Genomic DNA, 19,651 nt, shown 5'->3' with positions numbered 1-19,651 from the left:
ACATCCTAACTTTTTTAAAGATTGACATGCAAACAGTCGGCCCAGCATTTATTAGAGACAGTCTATTGGAAACGGGCGTTTATTCCATCCCAGACAGAATGTAGATGACTAATGGGTTCATTTTGTGCTGACATTAGGTCAAGAAATGCAGAAAACACAGAGGAAAATTTCAGGATTTATTAAAATGATGAGAACAGCATTATGTTCTGATTAGAATGTCTGTGAACGGTTCTGTTCTTTCATGAAAGTGTTTTGCTGATCACTGTTAGCTTTATAGAGAAAGTGTGTGTGTGTGTTAGACTGGGGGCGGAGCTGTCAGAGCAGACTCTTCCTGAAAGGGGCGGTCTCACTCTGTGATCTCAGATCGTGAGGACCTGCTTGTTTTTGTGGGTATGGGAGGGGCTGGTGTCCAGAGCGAAGGTGTTCAGAGGATTACTCAGAAATGTGTGATTGGATCGTCCCACTCCGATCATCTTTTGCCCATTCCTGCTCTGCTTCCTCCTGTCATTTTCTAAGACATAGTTTCTGCAGAACAGCAAGAGTGCCCTTGAAAAGTTGCACTACCTGCGATATTGCTACTGTGAATGCTTTTTCCAGAAAGTAGTCGCTGAGGATGCTGAAGCTTTTTGCTGATAATGCAAAAGCTATTTGCAAAACGTTAAATTTGCTAAAAGACTGGAAATTTTGTTAAAGAACTATGAAAGAGTGCTGAAGTTGACCTAAATTTCTGAAAAATTTGTAGTAAAATTGCTTTAAAATCCCTAACATATGCCAATTGTACAAAAATATTTAGCGTGTTCCTTAATTATGAGAAAAACTCCAATTCAGCCCCCAAAACCAGATGCCAGGCTAGCCAAAAAAGCTTGCTCATTGCTTAAATACTAGCTGAACTCCAAAATAGCATAAAATTCCTCAAACTAAATTAGTCAAAAACATTAGCCCGTTGCTAAAATTAAGCTACACTCTAAATTAGCCTATAAAACCCCAGTCGATAACAATTGGCCAAAAACATTAGCATGTTAGCTAAACTCCAAATTAGCATAAAAAACCTCAGTAGATACCAAATCAGCCAAAAAAATAAAATATAAAGGTAACACATTGCTTAAAAACTAGTTAAACTCCAAAACGACCTAAAATTTATCAGTAAACTAAATTAGTCAAAAATGTTAGCCTGCTGCTAAAATAATAGCTAAATTGTATATTAGCCTATAAAAATATCAGAAGATAGCAAATAAGCCAAAGACATTAGCATGTTGCTAAAACATTTGGTATACTCCAAATTTTTTGAAAATTACTATTAAAGATGAAAACATAGCCCATTAATATATTTAAAGGCTTGTTGCTAATCTACTTAAAATTTGGAAATTTGAAGACATTCTCAAGTATTTCCTAAACTAAACTAAACTAAAAAGTTTATGAATAACAAAAACACTAGGAGTAATTTCCTGAACAAGTTGAATGTTTTGATGCCAAGATTGCTGAAATCGCTGAAAGTGTGATTGAATTTTTACATGCCTAAGAACACATGGAAAGGAGCAGGAGAATCACTATAGTGTGAATCCGTACTAACCATTCACACAATTAGAAATTCTACCTTGAAGGTAACACGGAGCAACCCCACCCCCCTTCCCTGACACCCATAACTTGGAGCTCTGTGTTTTCATGCTCTCCCACTAGCTTACAGTCCCTCACACCCTTTAACATTACAGGTTTAGATTTGATCCCAACTTTCTTGACATATGTCCTCCATCATCAGAAAAAATATCACAGGAACATGTTTAAAACAGAATTTTCTTCAATCTGCTTGAATGTCAACATAATAGCTGCAGATTACACTTTACTTTGTTCTTCACTGTGGCAGTATCTCTCCCTCACTTGTCAGTGGCTGCTGTTACCGTTGCAGTATAACTAACATGATTTTTGTTCCATTGGAGTCTTATGCTCTGAAACTGATAACATCTTTGACCACATGCTGGCAATTCTTTGACAGCTAAACGGTTAACTCCATTAGTTAGAGGTATGTGACTAATAAAGTCCTCATTGATAACATCTTTCACAAATACTACCTCCCACTTTTTTCCATGATTAAATAAAATATCTTTTTTAAAAAGTAGCTTTTATTTGATTATTTATTTACAAAACAACTAAGTAACCAGAAAAGTGGCCCCATGTTAGGTAGTGCTGGCCTGGGACATTGTGGGTTGGAGTCATATTCCTCACCAGAGGAACACTACAGTACAAAAGCACTGTAATACAAGGAATAGAATCTTCTTCCTTTCAATAAATAGAAGAGATTTAGCATTTATAAAAATGTTTATAAATAATGTTTACAAATAAACTTGCCTTGCCTTGCCTTGCACACTCACCATTTTGTGTGACATCAAGAGTCCCCAAACTGTGGCCCGGGGGCCAGATCTGTCCCGGCCCCTCAAACACTATCAGAGACATATCATTTATTTATTTATTTCAATCTGCCCAATCGAGACTGACATAGAATGTGACTATTCATTGGTTTATTTTTTTTAATGTTTTATTTTTTTCTGTGAAGATTACAGAATTTAATTATTTAAAATTTGGCTATGAGAGACTTTCTGGAAAACAATTGTTTACATTTAGGCTGTAACCGTTTCACTTTTTTTTTTGTTAGTCTACAAACCTCATATATACTTCTCACACACATATATATATATACTTCTCTCACACACTCATATATACTTCACTCACCCACATATATACTTGTCTCACACACATATATACTTCTCTCACACACATATATACTTCTCTCACACACACATATATACTCCTCTCACACACATATATACTTCTCTCTCACACATATATACTTCTCTCACACACATACAGTATATACTCCTCTCACACATATATACTTCTCTCACACACATATATACTCCTCTCACACACATATATACTCCTCTCTCACACATATATACTTCTCTCACACACACATATATAGTTCACACACATACATATATACTTCTCTCACACACATACAGTATATACTCCTCTCACACATATATACTTCTCTCACACACATATACTCTTCTCTCACACATATATACTTCTCTCACACACATATATACTTCTCTCACACACACATATACTTCTCTCACACACATATATACTCCTCTCACACACATATATACTTCTCTCACACACACATATATAGTTCACACACACACATATATACTCCTCTCACACACATATATACTTCTCTCTCACACATATATACTTCTCTCACACACATACAGTATATACTCCTCTCACACATATATACTTCTCTCACACACATATATACTTCTCTCACACACACATATATTTCTCTCACACACATATATACTCCTCTCACACACATATATACTTCTCTCACACACACATATATAGTTCACACACATACATATATACTTCTCTCACACACATACAGTATATACTCCTCTCACACATATATACTTCTCTCACACACATATACTCCTCTCACACACATATATACTTCTCTCACACACATATATACTTCTCTCACACACACATATATAGTTCACACACATACATATATACTTCTCTCACACACATACAGTATATACTCCTCTCACACACATATACTTCTCTTACACACATATATACTTCTCTCACACACACATATAGACTTCACACACTCACACCTACTTCTCTCTTACACATATATACTTCTCTCACACACAAATATATACTTCTTTCAAACACACACACACACATATATATATATTTCAATATTAATATGTACATTTCAAATATGAGTGAGTATATATGTATTTGAGAGTGCGAATGTTTGTATGTGTGAGTAAAATTATATGAACGTGAGAGTGAGAATATCTCACTGCAAAAGTGAAAATATATGTATGTGAAAGTGAGAATACATGTATAGAAATCTGTGAATGTCAGTATGTAAATGTGAGAATTTATGTATGTGTAAGGTAATATATATGCGTGTGAGTTATAATGTATGTATGTGAGAGTTTCAGAATGAATTAAGTCTTGTATGGCCCCTCATAACAATGAATTAAATCGTCAACCACAAATTATGATATGAATTTAAACGTTAAAATGGGTAGGCTATTCACAATCGCCAAAAGATGACTCACAGCCAACAACAGAGGAATAGATCACTATTACTCAAATCTTTAATATAAAAAACTCTCTTCATCAATCCAAGTACAGTCAGAATTATTCCATAAAATATGGGCAAAATTTACAAACAATGTAAAATCAGCTTGGTGTAAACCAAGCTTTGGACTGTATGCTTTTCTATTGCTTTAATTGACAGTTTATATGAATTCAATCTGCCCCCCCCTCTATTAGGTCTTTCTTTCGTTTTGTTTACCCTTTTTTATGAGTGTGTATGATGTTTTGGGGGGTTATTTCCTCTTCTTTTTTCTTTATTTTTTCCCCCTTTTGTTAAAAAAAAAAAAAAAAAAGAATGTATAATGGTAGACTTTAAGCCTGAATATTATTTGCATTCTTGGTGAAAAAAAAATTGAAAAAAAAAAGAAAAGAGTTTTCACATCCCTTAATTACCAGCATTCTTTTCACCTTAGCCCCCATTAACAGATTTGAGTTATAAAATGTAAGTTTTTTTTAATGCAATAAAGTGGTTGATGTCTAAAATTTAACCCAAAAGCCTTCAATCAACAGATACATATAATGATGTCTAATCATGACAGAGCAAAGTTCATCATTGAAAAGGCAATTTCTTGTTTTATTAGCATTTTTAAATATGCAGCCGTAAACACTAAGAATGTGCCAAAACATCAGTATTGCAATGTATTGCAATGTTTTGTCCTGCAATTGATTCTCGTTGGGTTTATAGATCTTTTATTTTTGTTGGAAGAGGCTGTAAAACGTTATACTCGCCATCCTTTGGGGAGGCGTTCCTTTGTTGTGAGACTGGCTGCCGCCAGCGCCAAAGTGTCGGCAGCTACTTGAACTATTGTGTGAATGCTTGGTAAGCAGGGATTCTCCTGCTCCTTTCTGTACATTTTTCAGCATGTAAAAACTCCATCACACTTACAGCAGTTTTAACAACAGGAAATAAATGAGAAAGTCTTCAAAATTTTAAGTAGATCAGCAAGATTTTAAATACTTCACGACTGTGTTTTTATCTTTTATAGTTATTTTCAAAAATTTGGAGTTAACCTAATATTTTAGCAACCTGCTAACTTTCTTAGCTAGTTTGTTATCTACTGGAGATTTTTTTAGGCTAATTTAGAGTTCAGCTTCTATTTTAGGAAAGGCTAATGTTTTTGACTAATTTAGTTTACTGAGGATTTTTTTTTTTTAGTTTAGCTAGTACTTTATTTAAGCAATGAGTTAGCTTTTTTGGGTAATTTGGCATTTTTTTTTGGCAAATTTAAGTCAACTTTAGCACCCTTTCATAGTTTTTTTATTTGGCAAACTTAAAATTTTGGATTTTTTAGCAAATCCCTTCTGCAATTAAAATAAATTGTGTCACCATTTCAGCAAAAAGCTTCAGCATCTTCAGGGACTTTTTTTAGCAAAAAGCATTCACAGTAGCATTATCACAGGTAATGCAACTTTTCTAGTTTAATTTGTATTCTGTTGTTTACGACAACTTTGCACTAAGTATGAACTGCTGTTCATGTTTATCATTGTTAACGCTGAATTTTTATTTAAATTCAATTTGTGTCAATGCTTGTCAAAGACATAGTATTGCTGATTCTACCAATGTTGAACAAAGTAAGGCACAAGTTATTATTATATTTATTTTTAGTTATTATATTTATTTTGATTGTGTTCAAACTAAAAAATAAATGGCGATGTCTTTTCTTAAAAAAACGTGTTCCCTATATTGTGATTTTTTAGAGAGGATTTTTACCAATTATCGCAGATATCATCGATATTGTGAGCCATGTATCGCATCGTATCGTGAGGTACCCAGTGATTCCCCACACTAGTAAACATCCAGCCCTCCAGATCATTTTCATTTTCAGGCTATTTTGTAGTTTAGCTCATATTTAAGCTACTTGCTATCTATTTTGGCTAATTTAGGCTTTCTTTTAGTTCTTGAGGCTGTTTTGGAGTTAGGCTAATATTTATAGGCTAGTTGTTTTGGCTAATTTAGGCTTTTCTCAGTTTTTTAGGCTATTTTGAAGTTAGATATTTTTCCAGCTAAGCATTAGCTGTTTTTTAGGCCAAATTGACATTAAGCTAATATTTTAGCTGACTATCAGCTTCAGTATTTTCAGCTATTAGCTTTAATGATTTCAGCTATCAACTTCAGCGTTTTTAGCTATCAACATCTTCAGCTATCAGAACTAGCATCTTCAGGTGCCAAATTCAGCTTACAGCTTTGTGGTTCACACTACCATTATTGCAGGTAATGCGATATATCTAGTTCGTTAACTACGTTAAAATGTTACGGTTTTAAGTGTGTGTTCAATAAATGTTTATCCTGTTTGGCCCACGACATAAGGTGAGTTTTTGATTTTCGCCCCCTTGCATGACTGACTTTGACACCCCTGATTTAAACCAAATAAAAATGCATGTTTTATTTATTTTAATCTTCATTCTATAATCAGTTGTTCCCCTTTAAAGGCCCATTGCATTAATTAAAATAAACGATACAGAAAGAGCTCATAAATCATCTAAAACTGAACAACAAATCAAACAAACGCCACTTTCCCAGCCTTTAATAGTCAGAGTTTAACATCAACATTGAATCTTTCACAGAAAATAAAATATGAAAAAACACTACCCAAAATAATTTAACCCTTTACCACAAACTTTAACGTACTGTAAATTTTTCAACCGTTAACACGTAATTCCAGCAGATTCTGAAGGAGAAAAGTTGAAAAGTTATTGTAAATCAAAGAACATAAACACTAGAGCTCTGTTGTTAAAGGGTTAAAATATACCATCACAAGTCTTAAATACTTATATGTGCATATTTCTAGAATTAGTCATACATAGAGTATAAAAGTAATAAATAAAACGGTATAAAAGTTTGAAAATATACCTACAAAATGTTTTCCTGCCCAGTCAAGGTCGATGCATAGTACCCATTGACTGTATGCAAAATACTGATTTTACAGTCAATGATAGTACCTCACTGAAGTCCCTAATGTGCAGTAATCAGCCTGTCTCTGTTCAGCTCCTCTATGGAGAGCTGCAGTGTGGAACAAATATGGAGGGAAAACAAGCAAAGGGTCATGGGAGCTCTGAAGACATGACCAGAAGCATGCTCGGAAACACAATTCTGCCTAATTTATATTGAAGAATCCGATGAATCCGAGTGTCTCCCAGCCAAAATGACATGGTGGCTGATGCACAGGTTACGACTACCAGGGGTCTCATTGATGGCTGCAGAGCAGAAAATGCTTTGGCCATCTCCTTCACTCTTATTCACAGCAGAGACATGGTTGAAAGTCCAAACAACTGTAGAGCTTTATGGTCATAAAAAGAGAGCAAATGTCTGAGAAATAGACAAGCAGGAGAAAATGTAAAGTTTGAAAATTCTTTTTTAATGAATAACTTTTTCATGTTTCGTAGTGAGTTAACTGTCGAGAAATGTGTGTTGATTAAGAAAAAACAATTTGCTACAAAAAGTAGAAACATTTCAGAGTTGCTTCAGATACAGTAAGACACAGCATTGTCATTTGGGAGTGTGATGAAGGACATGGAAACGTGAAGAAGGCGCCGTCATCGTTACGGTCTTGTAAGATGACTGGTCCAAGTGATATCCAGAAAACGCCTCAGAAGGCTGCAGTCTTGAGAACAAAGAGTAGATGTGAGCTGAATGGAGGGACAAAGTGAGTGAGATAACACTGTTGATGGGTTCAGAATGAAGTCCATACACATCAAGCGCTATAACGGAACATAGGCTGGTGAGGTGGAGGGGGTGGTATTTATTTACAGCCTCAAACTGCTGTCTAGAGGAAATCCAGGCAACGTGTCGTTTCCTGGAATTGTTCACAATACAATCATTCCATTTTTAAAAAACAATAACAGTAGAGTGACTCACATGTTGTTTAAACCAAAACAAAATCCAGTGACAAACAATAAGCACACATCTCTTCCACTGCAGATATGTCATATCCAAATTCAGATGTTGAGATCCCTCTCGTGTGCCTTGAGATTTCAAGATGTAATCCCAATCTGGCTTTGTGCTTCTTTTGTAAAAGTCGAAAGCAAAACTTCCTCCCTTCTTGGGTTAAAAACAAAACAGGCAGCCTGCCAGTGTGAGCACATTGAGACAGAAAATATTAGAAATACGTGTTTCTAAGCAGGTTTAGGAGCATTAAATAATCAAATGAAAACTTGAAGATTTGTCAATCATTACTTAATATACGCTCAATCTCCTCTAGTCTCTTTAGGGCAGCTGCCCTTTTTTCCTCTATATCTTTTATATCTTTAGTGGACTTGTACGTAGTCCTCTTGCCCGTCTGGCTACCATCTGAAGGTTCTGACTGGTCTGCCGCCCCACCGGAGGATTTCCGTGCATTCTTCTCCCCTTTAGCTGCCTTCCCAACAGCCTCGGCACTCCTCCCTTCCTTTACACCCACAGCAGTCTCGTCAGCCGCTTCCTTCACACCCTGTGGCTTTTCCTCCTTAGCGGAGGAGACCGATGCTCCCTTTTCTGAAGAAAGAGCGTGTCCTGCTGCGCTCATGGCAGCCATTTTATTGCGTACAATGCTCAAGTGGCGGCGCACGTACTCCTCGTTGGGTGCAAGAGCCAGTGTCTCCTCTAAGCAACGCTCAGCCCGGGGTAGGTCTCGCTCCTCAAAGTAGACCACACATAAATTGTGCTTGCCCTGAACGTTGGTGGGATCCATGCTCAAAATGCGCTCAAAACAAGTTTTAGCTCCTCTGGTGTCCTTTTTGTGGTTCATGAGGATGTCCCCCTTCAGGATCAGGCCTTTGATGTGTTCTGGATGGTGCTGTAGCAGCTCGTCCAGCACCGGCAGAGCGTCCGTCTCTCGCTTGTTCTGAGAGTACAGCAGCGCCAGGTTGAAAAGGGCACTGCGGAAGCCGGCCTGCAGACTGATGGCTTTACGCATCCAACGTTCAGCTGCAGCGTTTTCATTGGCGTCCATGGCTAGCATGCCCAGGTTGAAGTAACCATTGGCGTCGTTTGGCTCCTCCTCCACATACATGAGGAAGCGTCGGTTGGCCTCAGGCCAGAACTTTGGCTCACCTGCAACCAACAAGAATAAATATTTACCTCAGTTATCTAATTACTTTTGGTTTGATTTGAAATGGTTTATTTCAAAGCAATTACAATGCATGTGAAATATAATCAACAGAAGTTTACAACCGTACAAAGATGTCAGACGTGGGATAATTAGGCATCAAGTTATAGATTACTTGAAAGGGAGTGTGAGGAAGCGAACTTATACAATCCCACTTCGGCTCAACCTTACCATTTTCTCTACATGAATTATCATTATCCGCTTCATAACTTCTAAGCGAATATTTATACCTTACCAACACAGATTCAGGTCATTAAGTGACAATACATCACATGACTATGTTAGTAAACATGTTTGGTTGGGTATTATTGTCAAAATGCTAATGCAGCTAACTTGTCTTTTTTTTTTCTTTTTTTTTACATTTTGCAAACAAGGTTTGGAATTAGCGTAATCATAGTATCATTTGTTTTGTTGTGATTTAATTAGTTTTTTTTTTACTTATTGCAAACATGGTAGGGGATTATGGGTATTGTACTAATGTAGCTGATGCTTCTAACGTGGCTAACAGTTCGTTTTTTCTTTACGCGTTGGGAGTTAGCACAGAAACGTTTGTTTTAACTGTATCAGTTTTTTTTTTTTTTTTGGCGTTTCAAACAAGGTTGGGAGGTAGGGGATTGTAAATACACTAAAGGTGCATTCACACCGAACACGATTCGTGGGACAAATTTGTGCGGCCCACCCCTCTTTCGCCGCATGGCAAATTCGGTGCTCAAATTGCGCCACAGGACTTCAGATCAGAGTGGCGTTGTGTCCAAATTAGTGCATAAAACTGGCACTCCAAGCAATTGACTTCCGCTCAAACATAATCACCGACAGTTAAATATGGTTTAAATGTAAATAACAAAAAAAGTTTGGGGGCATTTCTCTTTGAAACTCATGGATGGTGATGACAATGCGATCAAAATGGGTGAGTATTAGGGGTCTAACGGATCACTGATAATCCTTGGTCAGTACAGAACATTGACTGTAAAAACACTGGACTTCTCGACCCATGAGGTCCCCCATTGGAAATGCATTACCTCAACGACTTGTGAAAGTAGGCCGCCGCTTTTACCGTCACTTCCTGAAACGGCTACCGCCATATTGCAAACATCTGCAACCCATCTTCAGCGATTGGTCTGAGTCTCTGAGTCATAGCTGAGTCATGGAATCTATAGGAAGTACTGTCACCAATCAGGAGTGAGTTTTATTGTGAGTCCCCGCCTCTTTCCACGCCTCTACCACGAGACCGCGGGATGTAAACAGCTTCCACTTTAATAACGGCGGCTCGGGAGAATTGTACAAGTCATTGTTGAAGCCTTTGAGGGAGAACCATTCCAACATTTGATTCTGTCAGCGGTCCTTTTGGATTTACTTACATTTATTATTTGAAGTACTTTATATATGTTTTCTTGAATATATGTTTTGAAGCTTTTCAAAAAAAAATATTTTTGGTTTTTATCTTCTTGTTTGTTTGATTTTTACTGATGTGAAAAATAATCTGAATCGTGACCCTAAAATCGTGACACGGACCAAATGGGTTTTGTGATCTGTTACACCCCTAGTAAGTATTGTATCTTCTATAACCGTGTACATCTAACTGTACGTAAACAGATACATCTGTATTCGAACTTGAGTCATGTTAGTCAAATGTATTAGTTTTACAGGTATGGAAAATCGTAAAAAAAGGAACTTTTTTCAAAAAGGGAAGAGGAAAAACCTGACAGGTGGAGAGTAGTCACATTAAACTATGTCTATTGTAAAGCTGCAACTGATGGTCCTAACCAAGAGGTGTTTGACTACCAAGAGCGGGGGTCGGCAACCTGCGGCTCCGGAGCCGCATGCGGCTCTTTAAGCACTGCCTTGCGGCTCATTGGCGCTTTTTCAAAAATGTTTGAAAATAATAAAAAATTTTGGAAGGAAATATATTTTTGTTTTAATACGATTTCTGTAGGAGGACAAACATGACACAAACATCCTTTATGTTTTCCAGTTGTTGTGAGATTCAAGATTTCCACGCACAGTCGCCAACTACCCCGGTCTGCAGGCTGCAGCCAGGGGCTTCTCACAGTCGCAGCAGCTCAGAGCTCTGACCAATCAAGGAGCTGGATTTGGGAGCTGCTTGTGGGCGGAGTCTGCTTCAAAGCACAGAAGTACCAAACGTGATCACAAAGGAGAAATGAATCATTACGGTTTGTGTCCGGTCAGGTTAATATGACACCAAGATGAGATGAGCGCTAATGAACAGTAGAAGAAGAATAGAAGAAGAATCTCCTCCCCGCCACTGCGTGCGTGACCGCGCTGCTCCGGTGTGGATACCACCTGCTGAGCGCGGCGATGTGCAGGTCTCACACACCGGCCGCGTGCGGTGCGTGGCGGGGAGGAGATTCTCCTTCTATTGTATTTTTACTGTTCATTAGCGCTCATCTGCATCTACAACAGGGAGAACCGAAAGTAAAAGTGTTGAAAATCCCCCAAATCTTTCTGAAGACTTTTGTTTTCACAACTCTGTCCTTTTAAATGTCTGACTATAAGACTCACGCGCGCTCCAGACTTGCAGGGCAGGAATTTAGTTGCGCACGCGTTTATATTGACTCTTCATTGAAAGTGTGCGCTTTATTGACGCGGCCAGTGTGGAAGCACCTTAAATGTGCACCTTACATTTTTGTGATTTTTTTTCAAATCCTCTAAATAAAAATAACGTCAAAAATCAGATTTCTTTATTGCATTTCTTTAATTTCATCAAAGCAATGAAACAAACTGTAAATCATTCATATTGTAGTGATGGTCTCAGACACGCTGGGCTTGCTGTCGGTCTGGCAGCGCAAGGAATTGTGGGTTACCCATTCTTTTGCCTGTCTGACTGGAATTGGATTTAAGTTTGGGTTTTCGTCAATGAGTTTTGTTGTCTGACTGTTGAACATTTGTTGGCATTTATGATTTTGTCCTGTTATGTTTGAATTCTTCCTGCACCTGGAGTGAGGGAGAGACTGATGAGGAGAGGAGAGAGGGAGCAAAAGTTAAGGTACATGAATCTGAGACCGCGATGAGATACCACCACCACCTGATTAAGCCAGGAAAAACTCTGCATAGTGTAGAAAATACAGGTTTTTAAATATCCTAAAAATGTATATCCACAAAAAGCCTCAAAACATTCCAAATCTAAACCCAGCAGGGACACAAAGTGAAGCCAGTCCGTACACAACCAACCCCCGTGCTGCAAATAACTGAAAAATCCAGCCCTGCTGCTTCCTCAAGTGTGAGCGACTCAAAACATGAACTTGGGTGAGCCTGCAGGCTTAATTTCAAACGTAAGAGCTAACATTAAATGCTTCCACTTCCTGTTAAACCAGACTTGGTAATTTAATGTTTTCTTAGCACTGACACAAAACATGAGCTGACAGAAACCTGGCACACGGGGTTCATTTCTTCATAACGGACACATTTCAGGTGGCTGACTACACCCGAAAGGTAAAAGCAGGTTACTTCCTTGAGTAGAGCTCACAAAGTCACGTACAAGTCAAAGAAAATGAAGTGTGATTTGACTTTCACTGGACCCTTAAGTCAACTACTATTACTGTTCTGGTTAAAGGGTTGTGTGTGATTCAGATTCTAACTGTTTTACCTGAAGGTGAAAGCAGCTAAAGCTTTTAATTTGAAGACACACTTTCAGGATCAGTTGCTGCCAAGTGGCAACAGTAGTAAGGTTGGTCTAATCTTATTGATGTGGTAGAGCAGGGATGTTCTAGACCAGGGGTGTCAAACTCAATCACACAGGGGCCAAAATCCAAAACACACCTTAGGTCACAGGCCGAACTGGATAAACATTTGTTAAACACACGAAAACAAAAGTTTAAAACCGTAACCCTCTGATATAATTATGAACTAGATATATAGCATTACCTGCAATAATGCTAGTGTGAATACTGTTAGCTGAATTTGGGCGATGAAGATGGAAGTGAAAATAGCTGAAGATGCTGAAATTGATAGCAAAAAACACTGAGGAGATGATATGGTTTATTGCTGAAAACAATGAAGCTGAACATTCTGAAGCTGATGGCCAGCTAAAATGTTAGTTAAATGCCAAATTAGCCTAAAAAACAAAAAAGGGTAGGTTAGCCAATACAGCTAGCATGTAGCTGAAAAACTAGCTGAAACTCCAAAACAACCTGAAAAAATAAAAAAGCCTAAATTAGCAAAAAGAAAAAACAAAACCAAAAAACAGCTAGCATGTAACTGAAATATTAGCTAAACTCCAAAACAGCCTAAAAAATCTTGCCAAAATAGTCCAAAAAGCTAGCAGAATGCCAGTTTTTAAAACTGTAACTTTTTACATGATTATCCATCCATTCATCTTCCTGACCGCTTCTTCCCTTTCGGGGTCGCGGGGTGCCGGAGCCTAACCCTGCTACTGATGGGCGAAGGCGGGGTTCACCCTGGACAGGTCGCCAGTCTGTCTCAGGGCCTCAATCACACACACATTCACTCTCACATTCACACCTAGGGGCAATTTAGAGTCACCAATGAACCTATGAAGCATGTTTTTGGACAGTGGGAGGAAGCCGGAGTCCCCGGTGAAAACCCACGCATGCACGGGGAGAACATGCAAACTCCACACGGAAAGGTCCCAAATCCCCCAGCCGGGAGTCGAACCGGGGCCTTTCAATATTTTGCTCTTCCTAAAAATATATTTTGTAAAAATTATACAAGTTAGAAATGAGCACAAGATAAGATCGGGTCATTAATAACAATCAAATCAAATGATCTGGAGGGCCGGATCTGGCCCCCAGGTCTTGACTTTGACACGTGTTCTACAGGGATGAACAATTTCATTTTTACTAAAATAAAATGCTGAAGGTTAACGCTTTCATAAAGGACAAACAGCAGAAATGAGCTCCTCTTGATGCTTTAACACTACTGTCTTTTAGCTCGGTGATCCCTTTGGTATTTCTCAGATTCTCAGAAACCGGAAAAAGTCTACAAGCGTCCAATACCATCAGACCCTTTTTTTTTTTTTTTTTGCAAGTATTTCAGAGCCATTGCAGAATCTTTAAATGATACATTTGGCTACTCAGGAACAATCTGAGAAGAGGATAGAAAAAAAACAAACAGCTTGTGGAACCGCACGTGTGTTCATTTGGACAAGTAAATGCATTCCAACACAACTAAGTCAGTAAGTGTTTGTTTAGATGGCAGCTTTCTCAGATAAAATCAGTGTTTCATAACATTAGGAGGGTATCCAATCAAACAGCATACAGAAACAGGAATTAGAACAATCATACAACTCATAGGACAGGTTAAAACAAAGATTTAGTGACAGTTTAAAATCAACTAAAAGCTCTTCTGAATAGAAATGATGACCTGTATACTGAGTCGACCTGTTGAAAAGACAAAGAGACGGCGTTCCAAACAGCTTAGAGGGCACCATCTCCTCTGGTTTTATGGCAAGTTTTGGGAATAGTGGGGACTGTAGAAAAATACCCCACTACTCAGTGGTGTGACTAAAAAAGTTTGGTCATCCCTACTGAGTAATCATCTCCAAATAAAACGATCTGTTAGATGAAATGGTCTTTAATTTTGCCACTTTGCTCTAGTTATCGAAATGATTTAAGAAACTGTTATGCCCATTTCCTTTGAAAGTCCTTCCAGAGATCTGCATTAATCAAACAACGCCCCGAGGTCTCTAAAGTGAACGGAGGAGCTCAGACGTACAACTCACCAGATTCCTGCATGAGAAGCGCTGAGTTGAAGAGAGCCAGCTTGTGGCGAGGGCTGAGCTCCAGGGCGTGGTTGAAGTTCTTCAGGGCCTCCGCTGGGTCCTTCATCTCAATGTTGACAATAGCCAGGTTGTACCACAGATCTGCATTGGTGCGATCGAGATCCAAGGCTCTGAGGTAGGCATCCCGAGCGTCTGTCAGCTTGTTCATCTTTAAGAGCAGCTCCCCTCTGTCAGAGCAGATCCAGAGTAAATTCAGACCGCTTACGATAGTGAACGGGCCAAAGTTATTATAAAACTAGGATCACATAATGCAGGGGGCAGAAATTCAAAAGCCAGAATTCTAAAAAGGTGTCATTTTAAAAACACTAGAATCTTGTGTCATAAAAAACATAGTTGGAGCTAGTGCTGGGGGATATGGAAAATATGTATATCATGATATACTTTCCTTAATATTACAATAACGATTTATATCACGATATAAAACAATAAAGTATATTTTTAGTTATTAAAGAAGCTCTCGCTAGTTTTACTTTGAAAAAAGGAAGCTTCACCGACACTTTATTTTGAAGATTTGTTAACTTCCGGTGACAGTAACACCGCTCATTCAGCTTTGTTTTAGTTCATAAATTAAAATCCAACGTTATTCTGTATTTCAGAGCAATCAATATCTTACTACATGATTATTTACTACACTCTACTGCAGTATATTTATAAAGATCATGAATCGGTGAATTGGGCGTCGTGAATCTTCCTACCTGAATTTTTGGAAGCAGATCGTGAGAATCCAAATGCTCAGATACTGGTTACAGTTCTGTTCCACAGCTTGGTTTATCTCTTATTTTTGTGATCTCATATGTTCATTTTCGTGGACTTTCCTTGAGTTATAGAAGGTTTGTTGTGTTAGCATCGCCGCGGGAAAAGCCTCCTAGCATAGTTTACATATTGCTGTAATCTGCTCATTGTCGGACGTCTTGAATCCTAAATACAGCAAATCCCAGATGTACCCCTGTTTTGCTGAAAGAGCTTCTTCTTGGTCTGCCTGCATCACTGTATCTGTCTGTTTCAACTCCAGGGAAACAACTTCAAGCTCTTCCATCCATCGTTCTGCACTCGTGTTAAGTTACCTAAAGCCTGTCGTAAAACTTGCGTAAGTGCGAATCAAAACCACAAGATGGAGTTTCTTCGTGAAGAATCTCTTTTTAATTTGTCTTTATTTTCACTTAAATAATTTTTTTGTGTACACACCGACGAGGTTCGGACTATTTAATGATACATTTGGCATCGTAATTGATCAATTTAGGTTATAAACAATATAAATGATAGAAGAGAAATAGTACGATAGACACTTTTCTATCGTCCACACATATGTATCCTCATATCACCCAGCACTACATGCAGCTTTTACAAGTTTATCAAGATGAGAATAAAATCTCATTTCAGGACTTTTGAACAGGGCCTGAATTAGACTTGTGAGCGGTTCAGATCATCTTGCCTGCTGATGTAGGCTTGTTTGAAGTCTGGTCTCATGCTGATGGCTTGCCTGTAGAGCTGGTCGGCCTCTTCCAGCCGGGAGTCGTTGGCCCGGATCAGGTTCGCAAGGTTTATGTAAACGTTAAGATGGTTAGGGGCCACGCGCGTTGCATACTTCTTACCTGGAATAACCTGGCAAACATCAACAGACAAATATTGTTTTAAAGACATCCAAATAACAAAACAAACAGCAAAAGACAGAAACAAAGAGAATTATAGATCTGGAATATTTTTTCTTTCTTTTGCAGACTGTTTTTTGACTGATTTAAAGAAGTAAACTGTCTGTTTGAGTCCAGGTACAATCAGTCTGGGTACCTTGGGGTCAAACCAAACAGAAAATGCAAGTCCTTTTGTTGTGACGAACCCTAAAAATGGGAAACAGTTAGAAAGATGATAATCAAAATGATTAAAGTTCTGCATCAAGATGCCGAGGAAGTGAAGTATCTGCTGAGTGAGACATACGAGGTAAACAAAACGGTTTCATTCTTTTGGACAAACATCCCGACACTCTGAGCTGCTTAGTGCCAGAACACAGGCGTGTTCTCATGCCTAAAAAAGAGGGCGGGTGAAGACATGTTTCAATCATCTGCTTCAACAACACGCTAAAAGATTATTGGCCCACACAAATACAACAAAAACACTCAGACTTAAACACACATCAGAAGAGGAATGACAGGAGCGGCTTTCTAGTCACAAACCCTAAGGGAGTATCTGCTAAAGCTACCCAAAGGAACATTTTATCACAAACACGCAAAACTGTTGATCTTGGCTACAAGAACAAACATGATACAGGAACCTTTATTGGGTCTATGATTGAATTCCCTTTATTGCCACTGCAGCAAGTACGAGTGCAATGAAACCACTGTGTTCTAGCAGAAAAAGGGACTTCTAAGGAGATCTTTTTACTAGCTGCTGCACTGCACTGAGACCAATTTGGTACCAGTGAAAGATGTGACTATATACAATAAGAGTATCAGTCAAAGTGATGATTCACATGTGGACACAGTGACAGAGAAGTTAGGCCCAGCCAGAGTAAATAGTGATCTGTTTAATTTGTGCGCCTGTTACCTGTGGCATTAAGGATTTGGCAACCAGGTAAGCTTCTTCTGCCTCTTTGGAGCGGTTCAAGTTCTTGTAGGTTCTTCCAACATTCATGTGAGCACCTATATCATCTGAAACAATCCAAAAAAATGTACAATGAAAAGATTTAATTGAGTATTTTACTGGTTTATCGTGGGGGTTTGTTCCATAAATACCCCATGATACATGAAATATGTGAAGTAGAATCACAGATGATACCTTCATTTCATACCATAATCGCGTTTTTAAACACAGACATATTGCAGATTTTTCTCATATCATGCAGGCCTATGCCTGATCCATACTGTAGGAAATCCTCACTGGGTTCATTTATGTAATCTTGGGAAAAGACTCATGAGGAGCAAACTGACGAAAACACTCATGTCAGGTAATAGCAGCATTTCTGAGAGCTCTAAAGAAAGACAGTAAAATAGATCTCAAATAAATACAATTATGTTGTTTTTCTTTTAAAGTTAAAAAGCGCCTTGTTGCTGCAACTTTTCTACCTATTTTAGATTATGGAGATCTGCTTTCTATGAGCACGTCTGCCAGTTGTCTTAGTAAGACTGATTCTGTGTACCATGCTGCCCTAAGGTTCATCCAAAGCCGTAGGTCTTTGACCATCACTGTCAGCTGAAGTGAGATGACCTTCTCCATCTACCAGGCGGTTAACTCACTGGGACAGTTTCATTTACAAAGCTATACTTGGACTTCTGCCTGATTACAGTTGTAACCTCATCACACAGAGATATGTTCGATCCCTTGGTTTGGGCTCCAATAACCATTTGTTATTCTCTGTTCCTTCTGTCCGCACTGAGCTTGAGAAAAGTGCTTTTTTCTGCTCTGCTCCGTCCTCATGGAATATGGTTCCAAAGGACTTAAAACTAAGAGAACTTATCTCCATGAATGCTTTTAAATCTAGATTACGAGCACTCGAGACTGCTTCTTTAGATTGTACAAGTTTTAACTCATTAATGTATATGAATATTTTAATCAGGATTGTAACTCTGTTGTATGGCATTTTCCGCCATAAGTCCCCCATGAACATATATCAAACTCCACGCACTCACTAAATGTACTCCACACATGCAGAACAGTCTCCACGCCCCCTTCTCTACTCCTGGACACTTGTGAAACCTCTTCTCCACACTTGTGGGAGTATTTTTACGCTCATGTGACCTCTCCTGGCCGCCTGTGAAAGTATACATCACTGATCTCAATGATCCTTCATTACCTGAATCTATGATTGTAGGGTATAAATAACTGATATTAAGTCCTGACCCGGATGTTGGTCATTCATGGAAATGGCAAGGCCCAACTGGGGTGGGATTATATAAGTTTGCTTCCTTCCACTCCCTTTCAAACGATCGACTTGTGACCTGATTGCTTGAAATAAACCATTTCATTCATTTATTTATTCATCATTTTTTTAATTTATCTAATTATACAATTATACAAAAAAAAAATGAATGTTCCCATTTTTTAAAAATCAAAAATGAAGCAAACACATAATGAATGTTTAAATTCGTCTCAGTGCGGTTCTTTACAGCTATTAACCATTATTGAGCAACATAAGATAATATGTGCTTTTAAAGATCAAACTTTTGACCAAAGTTTTGCTTTCATATAAAATCTGTTCATTCTGGAGGTAGAGTTAAGCAAAAAAAAAAAAAACGTCTTCAGGTCAACAGAATGTAAAAACCTACAAAGTTTATCATCTATGTGAACCTCAGACATCAATGTATAAATGTAACTAAGCTAAATTAAATAAATGGTAATTAAGTTATCCTTACTTAAAAAAAAAGATGTTTTATTTTTCTTTTATTAAATCTTCATCTTCATCCTCAGCAGTCTTACACTGCGGGTTTTGTTATTTTAGTTTGAGGTTGGACCTTGGCAGTCTTAGTTTGCGGGTTTGTTTATTTGTTTTCTTTAGGTAGTTTTGGCCCGGTCCCACAGGATTTGACGGCCATATCAAGGGTAAAAAAGTTGGAAAATCTGCCACACGCTCTTAGACGCGCTAACTTTATGCATGTTTGTGGAATAGCAGTGATAAAGACGCCGGACTCCATTCCATTGCCAT

The 19,651-nt window shown here is 38.2% G+C and overlaps 1 protein-coding gene across 6 annotated transcripts in view; it reads right to left on the bottom strand.

Moving 5' to 3' along the window:
• Positions 1 to 6,685: 6,685 nt before the first annotated feature.
• The window catches only part of tmtc3 (transmembrane O-mannosyltransferase targeting cadherins 3), a 41,148-nt gene continuing 28,182 nt past the window's right edge, over positions 6,686 to 19,651 (bottom strand). For all 6 annotated transcript variants that reach the window (XM_024261893.1, XM_036212205.1, XM_024261899.2 and 3 more), the window contains 4 exons: positions 17,557 to 17,660; positions 16,451 to 16,620; positions 14,959 to 15,185; positions 6,686 to 9,205 (listed from right to left, as the gene is read on the bottom strand). In XM_024261893.1, coding sequence (XP_024117661.1) covers positions 8,340 to 9,205; positions 14,959 to 15,185; positions 16,451 to 16,620; positions 17,557 to 17,660 — 1,367 coding nt within the window. In that variant the 3' untranslated portion in view covers positions 6,686 to 8,339. The remainder of the gene's footprint in view (positions 9,206 to 14,958; positions 15,186 to 16,450; positions 16,621 to 17,556; positions 17,661 to 19,651) is intronic.

This window comes from Oryzias melastigma, linkage group LG6, assembly GCF_002922805.2.
Source record: "Oryzias melastigma strain HK-1 linkage group LG6, ASM292280v2, whole genome shotgun sequence".
Lineage (NCBI taxonomy): Eukaryota > Metazoa > Chordata > Actinopteri > Beloniformes > Adrianichthyidae > Oryzias > Oryzias melastigma.
This window is presented reverse-complemented; position numbering and strand designations above follow the sequence as displayed.